At 39.5% G+C, this 20,665-nt stretch overlaps 1 protein-coding gene across 6 annotated transcripts in view; it reads left to right on the forward strand.

The window, feature by feature from the left end:
• HUWE1 (HECT, UBA and WWE domain containing E3 ubiquitin protein ligase 1) overlaps nucleotides 1–20,665 on the forward strand; it is a 56,828-nt gene that overhangs the window by 28,043 nt on the left and 8,120 nt on the right. For 5 of the 6 annotated variants that reach the window (XM_087355828.1, XM_087355832.1, XM_087355829.1 and 2 more), the window contains exons 29-55: nucleotides 988–1,147; nucleotides 1,421–1,645; nucleotides 1,881–2,068; nucleotides 2,573–2,773; nucleotides 2,939–3,091; nucleotides 3,407–3,567; nucleotides 4,859–5,100; nucleotides 6,467–6,665; nucleotides 7,211–7,352; nucleotides 8,003–8,132; nucleotides 8,569–8,808; nucleotides 9,435–9,597; nucleotides 9,687–9,828; nucleotides 10,318–10,444; nucleotides 10,919–11,062; nucleotides 11,446–12,649; nucleotides 12,938–13,105; nucleotides 13,477–13,708; nucleotides 14,223–14,403; nucleotides 14,635–14,755; nucleotides 14,862–15,012; nucleotides 15,664–15,935; nucleotides 16,076–16,703; nucleotides 17,816–17,982; nucleotides 18,062–18,252; nucleotides 19,536–19,874; nucleotides 20,122–20,264. In XM_087355828.1, the coding sequence (XP_087211954.1) occupies nucleotides 988–1,147; nucleotides 1,421–1,645; nucleotides 1,881–2,068; nucleotides 2,573–2,773; nucleotides 2,939–3,091; nucleotides 3,407–3,567; nucleotides 4,859–5,100; nucleotides 6,467–6,665; nucleotides 7,211–7,352; nucleotides 8,003–8,132; nucleotides 8,569–8,808; nucleotides 9,435–9,597; nucleotides 9,687–9,828; nucleotides 10,318–10,444; nucleotides 10,919–11,062; nucleotides 11,446–12,649; nucleotides 12,938–13,105; nucleotides 13,477–13,708; nucleotides 14,223–14,403; nucleotides 14,635–14,755; nucleotides 14,862–15,012; nucleotides 15,664–15,935; nucleotides 16,076–16,703; nucleotides 17,816–17,982; nucleotides 18,062–18,252; nucleotides 19,536–19,874; nucleotides 20,122–20,264 (6,414 nt within the window). The remainder of the gene's footprint in view (nucleotides 1–987; nucleotides 1,148–1,420; nucleotides 1,646–1,880; nucleotides 2,069–2,572; nucleotides 2,774–2,938; nucleotides 3,092–3,406; nucleotides 3,568–4,858; nucleotides 5,101–6,466; nucleotides 6,666–7,210; nucleotides 7,353–8,002; nucleotides 8,133–8,568; nucleotides 8,809–9,434; nucleotides 9,598–9,686; nucleotides 9,829–10,317; nucleotides 10,445–10,918; nucleotides 11,063–11,445; nucleotides 12,650–12,937; nucleotides 13,106–13,476; nucleotides 13,709–14,222; nucleotides 14,404–14,634; nucleotides 14,756–14,861; nucleotides 15,013–15,663; nucleotides 15,936–16,075; nucleotides 16,704–17,815; nucleotides 17,983–18,061; nucleotides 18,253–19,535; nucleotides 19,875–20,121; nucleotides 20,265–20,665) is intronic. The other variant, XM_087355833.1, reaches the window with a different exon arrangement.

The following is a 20,665-nucleotide window of genomic DNA, read 5'->3' on the forward strand; positions in this document are numbered from 1 at the left end:
TCAGTTTTCATTCTTTTTCACATCAAGTTGACTGGCAAAGTCAATATGAAAATGACCCATTAGTAGCTATGCATTTTAATGTGTATTGTTCATGTAAACCAGAATCACTGTATATACTGTATCTTGTCGGATCTTAACAGATTTGTAAGATTGTCTGAACACCGTGATTAATGTAGCTGCAGAGTAAGTATGACCTAAAAATGTGCTGAATGAGAGTTTTCTTCCAGCGCATGTCATAATAAGTGATTTGTAACTAGCCATCGCTTCTGACATCAGCTTTACTTGCCCTTTTTGCTTCCAAAACTGTTCATAGTGAGTGGTCCTCAAGTATACTGTTCACCTGTCCTCTAAGCCTGTCTAGGAATAGAAAATGTGCATTCCAGAATCTTACTGTTGAGTAACTCCAAATCTTATGCAGTGAGAAATGTTTATCACACTGTGTCCTCTTCCACAACACAGAAATCAGTTTTCATTTTCTTTCACCGAGCTACATTTTGTTTGGAAGATTTACATATTTTGAACTGATACTGCTGTTTGGCATGGTGCCAGTAACTGAAATGTGAATGATACAAAAGTAGTACTCGTGTCTTCTTCTATGGAATGTGTGACAAACTGTGATTTGGGATAGTTCCAAACTACAGTATTGTCATGATGTGAAATGTGAAAACATAACCGTCATCTTCCGTTAATCTGTGTGTTTAAATGATCTGCTCAGGCTGGTAGCTGAACCCAAAGTGCTCATCATTAGTGTGGATGCTCATTGCACCATTAGCCTCATGCAATCTTTTCCCGAGAGTGTGATTTACGTCAAAGATGTACTTGCAGATTATGTATTCGAAACGTTTTGGAGAAACAAGTACACATGAGAAAGGGCATTTCTCCAAATTTTATAAGTTATCATTATATGAAAATTAAACTTTACATTCTTGGAAATGAGACTAGCTATCTGTGGCTGGTACTTACTATATCTTACATCCATGTTCTTAGGTGCTGAGGACAAGAACACTGCCCAACATTCCCCCTCCTTACAAGGAACTTCTGTACTTGCTTCGAAACTCTCCTCCTATTGTCACCAGAGATCCTGAGACTTTCCTGGAGGTGGCTCGCTCTGTTCTTCGTGTAGACCTGAACATTCTTTCAAAAAGAAGTAAGTTTTGTAGGATGAGTGAATATTTATAGTCTGTAAGTATCTCTTCAGCATCACTGTATGACTTTTCTCAAGTTGAAATGTTTTGTAACGTCCTGATGATGGAGGCAGTATGACCTCTGAAACGTTGGTGGACATCTACCAGACTACACGGCGCAACAACCCAGAAGACAGCAATCTTTCACTGCTGTGAAAACCTCAAATCCTACGTACTGTGAATGCTCCAAGTGATACCACAATTTGGTACTTACACTAGTGTCTTTTATTTGCTAGACGAGGAAGAGGACACTCGGCTACTATTGAAGACGCTTCCAACAAAGCACACACCGGCGCTGCCTATGCAGGAGGAGGTGTCCACTACTGTAGTTTATGACTTACTGAATTGTCTGATTAGACCAACACCTAGTGAGGATTCATCTGTAGCTTCCTCTGTTGGTCTGAATACTGTGTTGCCAGGACCCTCAACAGATTCAGGGAGTGACTTATCAGGCAGAACAAGTAAGGGGTTCTTCACCTGTTGAAGGTCAATTAAGACCGGAAAGTCTACTAATAACAGAACATAGATTTATGTAATTGTCTTTTAAGTGATTACAGGTGTTCAATACAACACCATTATTTTGAAAATGTAAAACATATTTTCCAATCAGTGTGATATAAAATGTATCATAAATTGTATGTGTCTGTGTACACGTGAGTGTAATGATATCAGGGACCCTAAATTTTGTGTTTTCAGGTCTGGTGGTTGGTAGCACTGCATCTGGTTCAGCATCGTGCTCTAGCATGGCCATCAGTGACAGTAGTTCCCTTCAGCTTGTAGGGCATGCCCAGAGAGCTTCAACTGCTGTGCAGCAAAGCTTGCGGCAGGAACTGCTTCGCAATTCCAGTTCCAGTGACCTTCTGCATCATGAAGTGGATGACAGGGTAAATATAACAAAAAGGCAACCAGTTGTACTGTTGCTGTAGTACTTCCCCAGCTGATCCTCACATAATTCAGGGCTTTGAATAGATCATAATTTTCTTGTTGTAATGTTATAGTAGTTGCCTGGGCCCATGATTGTTATAAATAACATCGTCAGTCATTCATGGACCACACGTGAGCCAGTTTTCTCCAGCTGCAAATAGTATCATTGATTGTCGCTACACTTTATCCTTGATAGCCTCCCTCTTGTGTTCTGTGGGGGTCCTTGAATGAAACACTTGACATGTTATGTTTCTGCCCAATAGTGCAATTTCATATTTGAGGGTTTTCGATTCATGGTGTCCATTTCAGACCCTCCTTTTGTCATTCAACTTGCAGTTTTATTGTTCTGTTGTACTTTTTGAAATGACAGTAATTACTTTTACCCTAAGATGTCGTTGCCATTTTGAGAATGACGAGTTTATTTTAATCGCATTTGAGGTACTATGTTCTGTTTTTGTTTTCAGACACAGGAGCTGGATATGAAGAAAGTAAAGGAGGATTTGGTGACTTACGCAAAAGTGAACGAGGAAGAGAAGAAAAGACCTTTACTACCAAAGAGTGCAATACTTAAGATTCTTGCAGAAGCCGTAAGATCGTACTCTGGTTGTGCGAAACTCATAACTGATCATTCGTACTGTGCAGGTCAAAGTGAGATGGTAACTGAGGTAAGGTGCAACTTGAGATGATTTGCACTTAGCTGAATGCATTTGGATGATGTTTATTTGTTACTTACTGAAGTTTATAAAATCTCACGTGTGGCAGTTTCATCCTGAAATTTGGACTTTGTTCTAACTTCGTTCAAGTGATAACAAAGGTGGTTTCTATTACAGGATTGCTCTGCACTTGCTTTCATGTTGGATAAACTGTTGCCAGTGAATGACAACCCTGCGGATCGGGAGTGTTCATCGATGGCGAGAATGCTTATTGCAGCTTTGGCCTCGTGCAATCATTCCCCAGATGCCCAGACTGTCCTAGTTACAGAGGTGATGATTAGTTTGACTAGGCATCATAATTTAATATCAGTCTGCATTTACTGTATGGAATATTTCAGTTTAGTCTTTCTTAGGTTGCCCCTTCCATTTCTTGAAAATTTGTTGATATTCGTAGATGTGTGGGACTGAACTGTTGCATGCAGTTTGCTTTCCAGAACTGTTCTTAACAGCTTGCCGTTGCATATAGGTGACACACAAATTTTTTGGTAGAAATTTTGTACTTCCACTTTCTTTAAAAATATCCACTATATTTGTATCAGCTTGTTCATTGTCTTTCATATCCAAATTGTTTTGACTGGTTTGCAGGTTAAGGGTGCGTTGCTTCGGACATTAGCGCTCCCTGAGTCAGCTGACAAACATACTCAGATTCAGCTGTTAGCAGGTCTTATCTCAACAATGATAGATAACTGCCCATCAACACCTAACAACACCCCTCTTAGTGCATCTTTGAAGCTTCATCAGTACAGGTAAGCTATAAATAGATGTAGTTGATTTATTTTAAAAAATAAAATGGGTACCTAAATTCTGCAGTACCGCCTGTTGCTTTAAAAATTCTTATTACATGTCTATGAACACTTTTGTTTAAAATGGTCCCTGCACAGTTTATGTCAAATTTATTGAAAGTATTTAAATTGTAATGTTTTAATTAATATGTTTTAGAATATGATGCAAAACCGTAGTTGTGTCATCAGCTAACAGGCAGTGGCAGAGGTAATGCCTATGAAAAACATTTTTCCTTGCTTAGATTTGCAAGTATGCAAGTATAGCCTGAACCATCCTGCCATATTTACCAGTAGGAAGTTGCTCATTAAATCTTAGTCCACATTCACATTTACACCGAAAATTTTCAGTAATGTTCAGTACAGCAGTATAAAACCTCATTCATTTGAACTGCTTAGGGCTAAATATAAAACGTTCAAATTACATTTTTGCAGTGAAATTTCCTGCTGGATATTTGGTTGAAGTAACGGGGTAACAATGCAATCAAAACACTGATTTTTTTTGGTACAATCTGTGAAGCCAACTTTTATTAAAAGAACTTAAATTTAATATCCTCTTCTTTTCTTTATTTCCTATCGCTCTTTTCCAGAGCATAGGGCCTCTTTTTCGGAGGTTTCCTGGTCTTTGATATGTGATTTTGTAAGTATGAGTGACCAGCCCACTGACTGTGGACATTTCTACTCAATCCTGATTTTGACTACCAGAGCCATCTAATAGTGAATCAGGAGAGATTTGGTTGAAAAATGTCCGCAGAATTTTGCTTACAAAACATCACGTATCATGCTCATAAGGTTCTTTTACATGCCGTAAATCTACTTCATGGGACCGCCAGCTTCACTTCCCCTCTGAAGGAAGTTGTGCTACGGACTTTTATCACCCTAAAAAATCCATCTTCCTTCGTCGGGTTTGAACCCGCGAACCTTGGGGTCCAGTGGCAAGCACGCTAACCACTAGTCCACCAAGGGCAACAACATTTAATATAATGAAAACAAATAATAATATGCATGAACAACAGATAACACATTCAGAACTTATCACTGTTAGACCTCTTTCTGAAAACATGAGCCAGATTATGTTTTCTTCAAAGAGTTCATGTATAACTTTAACATTTATTGCTTTCACAATTTTGTCATTGACATCAGTGGAAGAGCTTTTTAATGAGTAGGGCGTCATGGAAGTGACTGCTGTTTCTGCTCATTTACCATGTGCTTGCAGTAAGGGAAATGAAGACTGTATTATATTACTGAATTATTGCAGTAGTCACATGAACAACATAGTGCGGATCATGCTCAGGAGAGGGATCCTCACTGACTTGGCACGAGTTTCACACTATTTAGACCTGTCAAGTCCGAACATGCCAGCATCTGTCAACGCCGCTTTGAAGCCGCTGGAGACATTATCTCGAATAGTGAACCAGCCAAGTACGACGAGTAACAACAAGGTCGGCAAACAGAAAGCTCAAGGAAGTGTATCCGAGGAACCAGCTGGTGATCATACAGGTCTAGTATATGAAATCATAATTCTTCCTTGCATCTGTTTCGACAGTTTTATATCAATGTTGATAGTTCATTGTATTTAAATGCTGTGTTTATTCATTAGAGATGCAAGGGCTTACGTAGAAATTCTTGTCACTTTGACATGTTCTGCCACCGTCACCTCCACCACCACCAGCCATCCAATAACTAATTCCAGGTGCCTGCCTGAGAATTTGCTTGAAATAGAGGGTGGAAAATGGAATGGGAAATGAGTAAAGTGTAGCAGTGCCTTTGCAAGATGGTTTCACGGTACATTTTATTTTCAAGAATTTTTATTAAAGATAACCTACATGAACAGTAGTTAAATGCCTCCCTATAGATATAGGAGCCTTTGTACCCACTGTGATGCCATCTGTTGTACGTGAAGTGTGAAGGTATGTTTTGTCTGTGTACTGTCATTTTACTGTTCGTGTAGGTCTGTGTATGAAAGATGCTACATAAATGAAGAGCTAACTTTTGTAATGGCTGGAATGAGACTAAGACAGACAAAGCATGCCCAGCTTTTCTCCTTCCCATGTGACACTGTTTATCACTGTGCACACTGTGTATGTGCAGTTCCAAACGTCTGTCACTACCATGATTTCATCTTCCATGCTGCGTTGCTCTAATTTCATGTGTTACCAAAATAATTGTCTGTTGTTTTCTTCTGCCTAAAGAAATTTTCAAACAGACATTTAACATAGAAATTAGTATAGAAGGATTACAGTAATGATAAATTAGGTATTATGCAATGTATATATAGAGTAGAACTTAGTATTTATGTATCCCTGTAATTTCAGCTTTTTTCAGTCCCATTAATTTTCCTACCATTTCAGTGGTTTTTGTTGCTTCAAAATATGTCACATTTTATTGAATATTTTTGTAACTGGTTGGTTGCCATGAATATTTATGCTTTGTAAGTGATCTTACATCCATGTTTGCAGCACTATCCTTGCTGGCTTCTGATAACATACTTTATGATGTAGCCAGTCGCAAAATGAAATGTAAACCACCTGTAATTATGTAGATGTGAAAACCAATTGGTATAAGTGTTTGACTTTTGTACATCGACTGATATAAAAACAAACAATACTAGAAGAAGAAAGATACGTATTTGATCTGTCAGATTGCCCAACAGAAAATGGTTCAAACTAGGAAGTAGCCGTCTGATCAAATTTGTGAGGGAAAGGATCAGATTGCAGATACAAATTTATTTCACTTCAAAATGAATAGAATGTAAATTCAGTTCCAGCCCTCTTGTTTTCACGGTTTTTCAAATAACAGATTTTATTTGGACAGCGTTACTGCTTGTCAAATTATTGTAGGCCTGTATTATGTTATGTGTGTGCAGGTCGGGATATACTGACGGGCACGACTACGTCAGAAGCCACTCATGCACAAGGGGAGGAGACAGTGGAAGATGCAGAAAACACAGAGCATGACATATCAGCTGCAGCTGAGAGCCTGGAACCAACATCTGATTGTCAGGTTCAGGAGGGAGCTGATGATGTAGCTGGTTTGGAAGACATTATGCAGCAGTTACTGGACCGGTATGCCTTCCACTCTTCACTTTTACTCATTTAAATCTTCAGTGTATAAACAACCTCTACAACTTGTAACTTTAAAATATGCTTTGTACATGAATTTCATTGCTAATGATGGAACGAGTTCTCTGATTTTATATTACAAATTATGTAGCTCCTCATGCGCTTTTCACCAGCCTCTTGTTATTCGTGTTCAGCTCTGTTTCATCTTCAAAAGCAATTTGCATCACTTCTTAATTTTATTATCTTTCCATTTTCACTAGAAAGTTTAATGCACATGCATTATTCTGTATTTGTGGACATTTTTAAGTTGATATGTGGCAAAAACACACTGATTTTAAAAAAAAAATCCTCTTTAGCGTCATTTACCCAAGATGTGAATTTAGTCTTGACACTTTTTTTGTCAGACTTGGTAAGAACTGATGGCCTCAGTTAAGTCTTAGATAGGTTAAGTACTTTTACTTGTAAAGAGGGGATTTGGAATATATGTTCGCTTGAATAAACAAACATTAATAAATTAAATAAACTTACTCAGATTGATTCTATTGCAGGGAAGGTGGCTCCAGTGACGACAATATATTGGATTCTACTTTCAATTTGGAGCGTGAGGGTCCACCTGCTCAAGTTGAAAATGAATGTCCTGTAAGAAGTCAGAGCAACCCGGCATTTGAGCATGAGGAGGATGACACGCAGGTACTGCTGCAAGTTAATGTGAACCTCCTTTTGAGGGAAAGTATGTTTCTTGAATGCCAGTTTCATTTCAGATTTACTGTAGAATGATAAAAACATTGAGTGCTTTGTGTGTATGTTTTCAAGTTTATTTACTGCAGTCAATGAAAACATTTGTAACTAGTGAAATTTCCTAGCAAGCATACAAGATTATACTAAAAAAAATTTTTATTTTGTGTTAATGGGAAACCTCATTTTATATGACATTAAAACGATTTGACTTTCACAGTCTTACCTTTTAAGAGTTCATATATAAATGCATCCCTTCTGAAACTCAGGATGATTATTATTAAAATTAAAATGTATTTTTAATGTATCGTAGACATAACTTGGCACAAGGTATTTTGCAGTGCCAGTGTTTATGACCCTTACTGCAGAGGCCTTACATTAGACCCTATCGTGGTTACATCAGTGTTATATAAGACCTATTTTACTATTATCTTCTCAGTGCATGGGTCTCCTTGATGATATTTCAGCCGATATTCTGTATGCAGTTCTTTGTTACTCTTGTCCTGCTCGTCCCATCCTAAAACACTCGGTTGAAGATTGCGAACAGTTTTAATTATAGCTTATTCGCATCGTGAGCAGAAAGAGCATTACTTTACTCATTTCAGGATGCAGATGGTGCTGAAAGCAGCGAGTCAGATTCTGACACAAATCCGTCTGAAGAAATACCAAACGTGGAGGATGATGATGATGACGACGACGATGACGATGATGACGAAGATGACGACGACGATGATGGTACGCTTTGGATTTAATTCTTGATTGTTTTCTTACACTAAAGTAAGTGAGCTGAAGTAGGGAGTTACTTAATCTGCATACAAGTTGCTGTGAAATTAATTAAACATACTGAGATACTCCACTTTGCTAGGAATTGAAATTTACACCAAATTAAGATAAAAATTGCTGTGAATATTTAAAAAAATTGCAGGTTACTTCAAAGTATGACAGTGCTATTAGGACATGAATTGTTGGTTGTGAAGTAAAAATGCTTTTGGGTTAATCAGTCTTGACCTTTATAATGCTGCTGTTATTTATTTTAATAAAGTCTTCAGTAATATGGCATAATTTCTGTTAATGGCATTTTGTTGTTTGTTGATGTCTGTAAAAGTTGTTTGATGTACTGTAGTTATTTCCAGGTGAACTTGGCATTGAAATAATATTTACGTGTTTGCAGGTGACAATGAGGATGACGAGGAAGGGGGTTCAGGATATGATGAGGATGGGCTTGAATTCTTTGAATCAGATGAGGGATTGTTTCGTATTCCTGGTTTGGACAGAAACGAAGATATTCTAATGATTCAGTATTCTGATCCTGATCCGTCTGGATCTGGGCCTCTTGTTCCGTGGAACACCAATACATTCCCACTGCCATTTGGAATTTTTGAGGAGCCTATGAATGGAAATGAAAACACAGGTAGGGTTCCCTTGCTTGATAGATGTAATGTGGTTTTAATTATTACATTGATTGCTGGATAACATTTTCTTTTCTTAATAATGATCGTGCTTGGTAGGTTATATTGTGGACATGGTGTATGAGTGATCTACAAGAATCCTTGAGTAAATTTATGTCTGGTGTGTTTTGCGTTTTGCAACTGTTGCTTTGAAATTTGTGTATGGGGTCATTATTATTTGTTCTCTGGGGATATTTTTGGGTGATTTTCGTAGAACATAATGACAATGTTTTAGAATTTTATGATTGCTCATTTGTATATGTGGAACAAGACAATTGTTAATTTGACTGTAAGTGCATTGAATTTTGCATGAACACTTGTGTAGTTTGACATAAGTCACGGATGCAGGACATGTTACGAAATTCCTTCAGATAGCACCCGTCATAAATTGCATTCAGTAGATCCCCTCCTTATATGGTAATTGTGTTTCTGGCTAACCAATTTATCCTTGTCTTATTGTGATAATATGCTATATAGCATTTTTTCTCAAGAATGTATTTATTAAACTTTTGGCGATCTTGCATAATTGGGACTATTTTGTATCATTTATATTCTTCATTGGGTTAGTGGTTTTATGGTATATTTTCAGCTTTGCATCCGATCACTCCAAGTCATCCGTTATTGATGGCACGTCACAATCTAGAAGTAGGAAGTATCACAAGTTCACGGGCCCAGCGTGCCAATCGGCAGCGGCGATACCACTTTTTCCAACCGAGCCCTCAGAACCCAAACCCACCTGTGATACTTCAGAGGTATATTATGATGCTGTTTGGTTTGGAAGTTAATGCTTATAATGGTTTTATCTGCGGCAGAACAGTGAATTTACCTTGTTCTTATGCAGGCTGTTGGGGCCAGCGGCTCATGACCTCCCTGCTTCAGCAAGCCAGGCACTTGCTTCAACCTTCCGTGATACGAGGGTGGTAGTCATGGATAATGGATTGGGGATCTTAACCAACTCAGAAGAAGAACAAATAGATTTTGTGGTATGCTCTGTTTTGCAAACCCATCTATAAGTTTTTCTCTATTGAACCAACAAATTGAACACTGTGTAGAGAAGGTGTATGAATATCATGCACTCCTGATTGAACTTTTTGGCAAGGAAAGGAAGCAGTGTTTCTTAGTGTTAAAGATCCAATTACATAATATGTAATTAATTGACCCATAACAAATTTCAGCTCATTTAATTATTTATATAATTTACATAATCCAGACAGCAATATATACAGGAGAGGAACTCCAAAGTTGGCAGATAATAATTTTTGTCTTTCACTTTAATTGTTTTCATAAGAATTATGATAAATAAATCCTGTAGCTTTGTGTATGTTTATGTATTAAAAAATAGCCTGTGTTTTGTTCCATTGTTTTCTGACAGGTTTGGAGGACTGTTTTAAATTGCTGTTTTCTTAATGCACATTTGCATAAGTGGTAAATTTTACACTTGTTCTATTTTTTAATTTATTTGTTTTGTTTAGGACCAGTCCGGTTATCTGTTTGGCCCGAGCTTGGCTGCCACATTAAACAACATACCCACTGCCCTGCACTGGTGGACAGAGGAGTGCAAGCTTTTGGATGGGGATTCTAGCGCTGATTGTGTGACCGGTGCGTGTTGCGTGTGCCTCGTCACGACAAGTTTGTCATCATGCTCCACTTGAAGCATATGCACAACTAAATCATTGGCTTTCTTGAAATTGCTAATAGCACTGTACAGATTGATCATTTGTGGTGATATCAGGAATTTAATGTGTGAACAAAATGATGCTGTGAAACAAAAACCAGAAATATGGGTGTTGGTGATGGTATTCTGGGTTATTGCACTATGTGGCATTTTGACTGGATACCAACTTTTTGCCTCTGTATTGTTTCATTATGTGGGTGATATATATATTTTTTATATAAAGTCAGGGACGCACCACACATTTATAAAAATATGCCATAATGATGGCTGCTTGGTGATAAGCTGATTTTTAGTTATAGTAAAAGGTTATTTGAAGGAAAAAGTCTTGCAATAAAAATGTATATAGAAAATAGTCACAAATCAGGAATGGATAATTGTTATCATTTTCATGTTTCCAGGTGTGGTGCATGAGTTGGTGGCCCATCTAGAAAAGTTGCGTGATGAGGAGCTTGCTGAAAGGAGAGAGAAGCGTAAGAAACAGCAAGAAGAGGAAGAGACTAAGAAAAAGAAAACAGAAGAAGGTGGAAGGAATGAAAGTGGGGGTATGTATGTCCATTTCATTGGATATTAAAAAAACAATTATTCTGTGCTGTAACAAAATTTATAAGTGATTAACCGGAATCTGCCTATTCAAGCCGTTAATTTGGTTTTATTGTACTGCAGTATAAGGTATCTGTTATGCCCTCTCATTACATGTCCCATTTTTGATGTGCTTGTTCTGCCGTCAAAGTACATGTTTCACAATGAAAATGTATTGAATTTCTTGTGCCTTTTAATAGCTTGAGGCACAAAGTTTGTGATAATTTGTAATTATTTGTAACTGAAAATCTTTGTTGTAATTGACTATTTATGTGCTTTCATTTGATTGATAGTTCTCCCCTGTATGGGATCCAAGTAAGGGTAATGTTTTCTTTTGTTTCTGAAGAAGTTGCGATGGAGGTCGCCTTTGGCAACGATCAAGCCGCGCAGTTGGGCGTCGTGGACAGTCACACAAGTTGTTCAGGCACTGGTATTGCTGCAGCTGCGGCAGATCTTGCTTCAGCTACGGGGAACTTAGCCGAATCCATCGTGGACTCTGTTCTGCGGCCTGCCATGAGCCTTAGTGGCATTTCTCCTGCCACAGCATCATCATCTGTCACCATTGAAGGTGATGCTCAACAGAATCTGAGTCAGCAGCATACAAGTGAAGACCAAGAGATGGAGCATGGGCCCGTAGAGGTTCGAGCTGGTGTTAGTGAAGCCCCAGACTTTTCAGAACTTACTACAGGACTCCTGAGTTCTCTATCAGAAATTCTTCCATCTGTCACAGCAACACAGATGGCACTGAGTGGTATAAGTCAAGAGACTGAATCTGAATCTTGCCCTGAGGCATCGTACGAGTCTTCCTATCCAAACAGTGCTAGCAGCCTTGACTCAACTCAGCTAGGCTCAATGCTGGCACAGAGCTGCAACACTGTAACACCTGCTCCTATCTCCTCGTATAGTAGGGATGCTGGGGAGGATGGTGATGAAGCAAGGAGCCCCCCACAAGGGACTGTGTCTGTTCATAGTGGACGTGCAGAGGCAGATTATGACTCGGATAACTCAAATCTGAATTCTGTTTCTGGACCTCCACCGTTGATTCCACTTGAAGAGGTTGTCAACATGGAAATAACTGAGGCTGCAGATGAGGAGGAGGAGGATGATGATGATGAAGAGGAGGAGGAAGAAGATGACGAGGTGCCAGTTGCCTATCCGCATCAGAGTGCCTCTCACACGCTTCTTGAAAGCATTCGTAGGGCGGGACGTGCCCCACGAAATCTTCAGGAAGCTGTGGACATGGTTTCTTTTGAATCCACTGACAGGCTGCTGAATGAAATGGAAGACGCAGAAGCAGACATATCAAGACTGGAAATGGTCAGAGAGTTGGAAGACATCCAGAGTGCAGTCTCTAATGGAGTTCACAATCCAGTGAATGGATCAGAGTCATTGGACCTTGAAGCAGCTGCATCCTGGCTGAGGTCTCATGTTGAAGCACGGGTGTCCCAGCAGCAGAGAGAAGGTGACATACCAGAGCAGTCTTCCTGTCTCCCATCCCAGCCACAGTATGACTCCGGGAGCCACGGAATTGTACCGGAATTTGAAAACAGGTACATTTTCCCTTTTGAATGTAAATGTTTGTGTAGTGTGATCAGATGTCGTAATTTCTATGTTTCAAAAAGTGTCCACATTTTGTAGATTGTTCTTTAATGGATTGTGATACCATGTCATGTAATCATGTAGGTAGAATGAACTGCCTGCATCTTCAGGATTGAACTCTTAAGATGTAGAGGTGGTGTGTTCCTGAAAAACATTGATAGCAACCATATAATCCAGAACATCTTTGTTACCAGGAGAACCTCAGACCTCAGATTTCTTTACTTTAATCACAATTTCAGTGTGAACACCAGAGGCAGTGAAACACCTCCATTACCTGGGAGCAGTAGTGGAGAGCCAGTATCTGCAAACAGTGATTTGGTTCCAGAGATTCCAGAGGGCGTTGATCCCTCATTCCTTGCTGCTTTGCCAGATGAAATGCGGGAGGAAGTGATCGCAGAGCAGCTGAGGTACAGAACCCTCTGTGCTATGGAATTTCCATTTAAGGGTTTAAGTCATGATTTTCTGGACCATTTGAAGATTGTAGTTTGAATAACTTACTCAGTCCGCTAGACTTTGATCTGTTCCCAAAATTGAAGGAATCCATTGAGGACATGTCTGCTTGTGACACAAACTATCAAAGTATGCAAGATTTATGAATGGAATTCAGTTACAATACAGAGTAGTGATTGCATTGTTGGCCTTCAATTATTTTTTTAAGAAATTAGTTTTTCTGGAATAAAAATTAAAGTTTTTAACTGTTCATTTATTATATGTGTGTGTATATATATAAGTGGAGTTATGATTAAGCTGTTACTGGATGAATTGTTTTCTTTTTTAGGCTGCAACGTTTGCGACAGAGAGCACAGCAGCAGTCAACTGAAGCTGCTCCCCCAAGTGTGACAGAAGTGAACCCTGAGTTCTTGGCTGCTTTGCCACCAGCAATCCAGGAAGAAGTGTTGGCCCAGCAGCGACTAGAGCAGCAAAGGCAAGCTGCCGCTGCGGCGAATCCAAATGATCCGGTAGATGCAGCAGCATTTTTCCATAACCTTCAGCCTTCATTGAGGCAGGCAGTAAGTGAGCAGATATTAGGTCTTAACAGATGATTTTCCACTGTATGTGATTGACAGCATGGTGCGGTCTTCTTATTGGCCTTTGTATTTTTAGTTGCTTAAGTTGGTGTCATCTGTGACTTTTTAACTTCCAACTTTTACACATGAAGAGTTCCTGCCACTGTTTGTACATAAGTGCAAACTTTTTCTCTTATCAGAACTTTGGTATACAAAAGACAAAGATTCCCTGCATGCAGTTAAGTGACTATACTTCGGAAAGATGAAAGATTTGAAATATCGAATTAAAAACATCTTTCTTAAAAAATTACAAAAATATTTACATGATTCTCTGAGATAAAGAAGTGGAAAATATGTTGATGGGGGAGAGTTGGAGATTAATTAATTAATTTCAACACTGCGGGGAAGGATGAGCAGAGCCAATCAGACTGCTCAGCATCTTTCACCATATCGTAGGTTATAATTGAGAATTTGTCCTAATGGATAGTACATGGGAGTTGGTCTTTTCCCTCTTTAGATCCTGACTGACATGGAGGATTCGCAGATATCTGTTCTTCCACCTGACCTAGCTCAAGAGGCGCAGAATCTCCGCCGTGAGTGGGAGACTCGTAACCGACAGTTGATGCAAGAACGCTTATTTGGTCATGTCAGCCACAGTAGCAGTGCTTTGTCGTCAATCCTTCGAAGCTCGGGCACTGGTAAGACGCAGTTATAATAGGTTGTACAGTTTGTCATCTGAGACTCTTTATGATGTTCACTCTAGCAGTAATGAAGTCTATTTTGGAATGCGTTCTGCAGAAGCTTCTGAAGTTGCATATGGGTCTTTGGAAGTGAGGAAACATCACTGACTGATGTGCCCTGGTTACAGATGTTACCAAAATATATGTGAAGGTTGGTCTTCATTTACTATATACCACTCTGGGTTGCAGGTCGTGTTGGCACAACAAGATATGCCATTCACACTGTACCACAGCGAGCCCAATGGGGGGCGTGGAACTCGCGTCAAGAGGCCCATCCAGGCCTTAGTGCACTCTCATCAGGAAATTTGAGGTAAGGAAAGATTGTGGTGGTTTCATGTGTGTGTTTTCAGCCTTCGTCTCACTGACAAATCAAACGCCTCAAACAAATAACAATACAACACACTGTTTTTCCGTAGGTTGCGAGGCAGGCAACTCTTGGATTATGAAGCAATGTCATGTCTCTTGGTTCTGCTGTTTGTGGATGAGCCAAAACTCAATACAGGGCGACTCCATCGAGTGTTACGCAATTTGTGTTACCATGCTGCCACAAGGGAGTGGGTCATAAAGGTAATTTATAATTATGTGTAAAAACATATTGTGTAATATATTATTCTTTCCATACTAATTCCTCACAAATAAAACCATGTTTAAAATGCTTCTGGTTTCTTTATGCACAATTATTTTCCACTGAAGGTGGTTTCAATTTTGCAAATGGATGTAGGCATTAAATAATTTTTACTTTGATGATTGACTCTCGGGTTACGAGGCACGTCTGGGGCTAAAATTGTTGTATGTAGCTTGTACACATGGTGCAATCTATATACCTCTAATTCACTCATCCCTTTCATTGTCCTATGAGTTTCGTAAATCCAGCTACATATAAGCTCTTGTTCATGCTAAATGTTTTGTGACCTACCTGGCAGACTTGTTTCTGAACAAAGGGTGCTCATGAATGATTATTTTCATATACATCCATGAAATATCTCAATTTGGTTGCATGCATTCATGTGTCGTCGAGTGTTTTTGGCAGGATTTTGAAGACCAAACTTCTAATGTGGAGAAAACCCCAGGAAACACTATTGTATGTTCCTCAGAAATGTTGGCAGCACACCAGATTCCACACATTGCCAGCACCTAAGATCAGAACAGAGGTCTTACTGGTTAAATGTGTGGCATGATTCTCAATGTAGCAAAAATAAAATATATATTGTGTTATAGGCTTTGTTGTCTATTATGGAGAAGTGCAATGACTGCAGAATTACTGAGAGCTTGGTCCTGCCCAAGCCGAGACGGATGTCAACCCGATCACAGCCTCACCCTGAAACGGCTGTTCGGAATACGCAGCCCTCATGGCTGAACATAAGCCTTGATGCTGCACTTGGCTGCAGGGCCAGTGTGTTTACTATTGTGAAGCAGCCTGGAAAACGTGGCAAGAGCCAAGATGCAGCGAATGTTACAATTCACCCACAGGCAGCTCCCATCGTGTTCAGGTATGCTATTTACTTATCACCTTTGCCAAGTGTTTTATGGTAGAAATATTATTAGTAGCTTTTTCATTATCATAAAGTAGTAAGACTTGTCAAAATTATGAAATTATTGTTTTATTGATTTTCATATATTTAATTTTCAGGCATACTCTCGAAGTGTTAATATCTTTAGCGAAGAGCTTTCCAGGTTATTTCTTGCCTCTGAAAAGTAAAGATGAGTGCAAATACAAAGATACTTCACCACCGAGAGAAGTGAGGTTAAAGTTGTCTCCAGGATCATCAGGTAGTGGGGTGTCTAGAGCTAGTCGTACAGATGGGACCAGTTTTTGGGACATGTTGCTCAAGTTGGACTCTGTTACTTCTACAAAGAAGGGGAAGAGTGTGGCTCGTGCACACAGTGCTTCGGCTCTGTCATCAGAGTCTGATGGACAAGCTCCAACATTTGAGACCTCAGCATTTGGACAACTTTTGGCGATGCTAGCATCTCCTGTTGTGAAGCGCAGCTGCCTCTTGACAGACAAGTTACTTCGATTGCTATCCCTCATCTCTATCGGACTGCCTGAAGTTAACCCGTACGTTCGAAGACGCGACGGAAGTAATGCGAAGAAACCTGAGGAAAAGAATGAAAGTGTACCAGTTTCTGAACAACACCTAAAACTTGCCATAGATGTCCTCACTTCAAAGAGCTGTTCAGAAGAGGGTCTGGAGGATGCAACGGCACTCCTCCTCAACATGGCCAATTGTCCTGACCCTACAAAGGACACGGTAAATGTAAATGTTTCAGTTGATATTGCTGTTGTATTTACGTTAAGAGAAGAACGTAATTGACAGTTTAGGGTTCTCAGGAAATTATTTAGAAGTGACAATAGGCTAGAGAAGGTTGCATGGTTAAGAGTTTCTTAATTTGAACTATATACCAAATATGAAGGTGGTAGAATGTTGGGGTGGGTAGAGACAATGGTCGCCCTAGGTGGACTCGTGGTTAGCGTGCTTGCCACTGGTCCCAAGGTTCACGGGTTCAATCCCGGCCGAGGTCGATGGATTTTTAAGGGTGATAAAAATCTGTAGCTTGTGTGTATATGAAGATAGACTTTGACTTTTTTACTGATGGAATATAATGGTTACAGTAGAGATAAATGCAACTTTACTAACTAAAATGTGTAATAGGTTTGGCTTGTGACTTTGAATCATATTATCACTTAGTTTTACTTGATTTCTGTCTTCTGGGTTGTTGCGCTGTGTAGTCTGGGTGATGTTAACCAATGTTTCAGAGGTCATACTGCCTCTGTCTTCAGGGCGAAGTGTCTTACAGAAACAGCTCATTGCATTGAAAAGATGTGTGTTATTTAGATTAGCAATAGGGAATTCATGATATTTTTGGTCTTTTATTGACGGTATTTCAGCAGTTGCCTTCCTGTAATAAAGAATTTATTTTTCAGTAAGTGATAACCACAAGATAATGTTTCTTCGTCGCTAGTTACCATAAGCTTCAGCTGCTCAAATGCTGATAGTATTGTTTTGCTTTAGAAATCTTGGGTTCACGGGCAAAGTGTCTGAAAACACAGGAACTTGAGACTGTAAAAGACAAGAAGGTGTTATATTTATAGTAATGGTTGCTTACTGCTGTTGCTAAATTGGTGTTGTCAGCATAAGTGTCAGAAACCAGGTTGTCCTTGTAGTCATCAAAACTGAAATTTCACAATTTTAAAGTTTTTCATCTTTAGATCTGCAGAAATTATGGGACTTATTTTGTGCACATAGTTCCAGTTCAAAAATTTTATTCTGAAGGTACTGATCACCATGTTAGATTTTTAGTGCTTATCAATTAATTTAAGGAGTGTTAACTTGAAGAGAATACTAACATTCCGAATTTGTATCAACAGATTTTGCTTCTGTTATTGAATGGAGCAATGGAACTTGCAAACATGGTGAATGACCACATTGCTGCACTTTTGCAAGAACTGAAATTAATGAATAGGCATCTAAGGAAAGATGACTGTGATGAGACATACATGATGGATCGCCCTCCTAAGGGAGTGGTACATGACAGGTAAGCACATGCTTCCCTTATTCCTGAATGTGCTTGTGGCACACGCTGCTTCTAATTGTCATGTTGCATGTGGTTCCAGGTTCACAAAGGACAGTGTCATTGTGACAGCACCTTCCAAAGTTAAGTCTGGATGTGACCTGCAGTTGCCATCCATGGCCACACTCACAAGCAAGACCTCGAGTCAGGCTTTCTTCCTGAGAATTCTGAAAGTAATTGTTCAGATTCGAGAATCAGTGCGACTTGCACACAGAAGAAACAGGGAGAATAGTGGTAAGTGTCCTTTTGATTTTAAGCTGGAACTCAAATACCAAAATGTTTGATGAAGTCTAATTTGTTGTTTTATTTACTAAATTTTCCTTGCCATTTCAGCTACACTGCATTCTGTTTATCCATTTATATATTTTTAAGCCATTTAGATTCATGGCTAGTTGCCCTGCTTTAGTAAAAGAGTAAAGCATTCCTGTTAGGTTGCTTGAGGGGTGAGGGGGTATAGCTCCTCATTCTTGACCTCAGGACTAGATGGGGGTGAGTGGTCAGCATGATGCCCCAGCTGTGCCTTACCCCCAGGAGAGGACCCCAGTACCCATTGGGTAGGAGGCTCGGTGGGCTTCAGAGCCGGTCTGAACGCAGAGGCTAGAGGAAAAATCCTTTGCCCCAGTTGGGGATCGAACCCCAGTTGTACAGCCCGTAGCTAGTTACTATAACTTACCATTTTCTTAGTAAGATTTGAATTTTTCATGGCAGTGAGTATGAAGATGACTGTCTTCTGGGTTGTAACAACATGTGGTTTGGCAGAAGTTTACCAGTGTTTTAGAGGTGCTTACAGCCTCTATCATGATGATGGAGGCAACAGGGACCTCTGAAATGTTCGTAAACTTCTACCAGACTACACAGGGCTACAAGACAGAAGACAGCCATCTTCTTATCAGTTTCATATTTTACAAAACCATTGGTTATTTTGAGTTAAAATTTCTTACTTGTTACATTTAATTACTTTCGTGGTGAAATTTCTCCGAATGGAGTGATTATTGGTTCTATATCTACTTCTGAAGCAGCATGTTTACACGTGGCCGAACAGTTTCTTTGATAAAAAGTAAAATGATTTATGATTTTCCGCGTGTGGTAATAACATTGATAAATTCCTTTTTTGATTCATAAAATCATATTGTTAATTCTGTAATCTATGACTCTTCTTCACAAGAGTGTTGGAACAATTTGCCATCAGTATTTTGAACAGGTCATATGGATATTAAATATAGATTATTATAAGACTGTGTGTTTGTGGTTTATGGAAGTCATGACAAAGTGAACTAAAATTCTGGCTGTAGAGCTGTTTCTTTATGATTAGAGTTTGACCTTTATCCATGATGAGCATTACCTGGTTAGACTGCCGTGGGGTGGCTTCAGCATTGCTGTGTGCTTTGAACAAGTCTGCAGCTGATGTATATTTCTCCAAGGAGTTTGTGCTGAAAGACAAAAGGGACTTGTAGTGAACTTTAAGCAGTTTAATCTCCCTTTGTGTAACATTAACTTGTTGCATCGTCCACCTGCAGAGTCACTTGACTACTTCCAACAAGGCGACAGCTCGGCCGATGAGGGAGGCGCAGCCACTGAAGAGGCGATGCCGGGTTCAGCCTCAGCCATGGATACTAGCAGTCCTAGCACAGTCACAAACCACATCCAACATGCCTCATCTAATCCAGAAAACCTACCTGTTGAACCTTCGGCATCAAGTCAGGCTGCGGTTCAAAGACAGGATTTTCAGGCACAAGATCTTGAGCCTGATCGTGCAGTAACCATGGGAGGTGTCTTGGCACCTGGGACCGTTTCTGCAGTGCCCCCAACCTTAGCTGCCTCGTCAGCTAGCACACTTGATGTCAACCCTGACACTGGTGAGAAAATAAGAAGTGTTTTGTATGTTTTATTGTTATTAATGTGCTTGCACAATATGGCAAGGTTTCTAAACATAACTGCTGACAAGATATTGTCATGCATATGCATGCAACCACATAATGTAAGGCAGTGTGATTAGGTTTTTATGTGTAACTATTTATTTTGATAACTGAATTTTATGATTGTTTCTTCACCTTCAGAAATATTTGCTAGAAGTGTGGTATATTAATGGTACATTGTCATTAGACACTCGTCAGCAGAAAGAAGAAGAGGTGGTGTTGCCGACACTCAGTGAGCAGCTGACCCTCGACAGACTGTGGGACACCTTAAGTTCTTGCTTACTAGAGCTTGCAGACACTCCAGACCACCATGCTGTCCTTGTGCTGCAGGTGTGTGATTAAGAACATGCTCAGGCTGAAAATTTACTGTTCAATTTCAAGTCTTTCCATCTGCTGGTTGAACACGTAAAGATTAAAGAATATGACTTCATAATTTTACTTGGTATTTTCTACGGGTGTGAAACTTTGTTTCTTACGCTTGGAAGAGAATATTGATTAGCAGAATATTTGAAGCTGAGAGGGAGGAAGTGACAGGAGGCTGGAGGAAATTTCAAAATTTCATAATGATGAGCTTCATACGTCGTTTTCTTCGCTATAACGATGATGAAATTAAGGAGGATGAGGTGGATGGGCATGCAGTACACATAGGATGAATGAGAAATACATACAAAATTTTGTTCAGAAAGCCTTAAAGAAAGAGACCAGTTTGGTAGGAAAATGTTAAAATTGAC

The sequence above is a fragment of the Zootermopsis nevadensis genome, unplaced genomic scaffold, assembly GCF_977971745.1.
Source record: "Zootermopsis nevadensis isolate Lab colony 2312 unplaced genomic scaffold, Znev_1.0 Znev_ptg000025l, whole genome shotgun sequence".
In the NCBI taxonomy this organism is placed as follows: Eukaryota; Metazoa; Arthropoda; class Insecta; order Blattodea; family Termopsidae; genus Zootermopsis; species Zootermopsis nevadensis.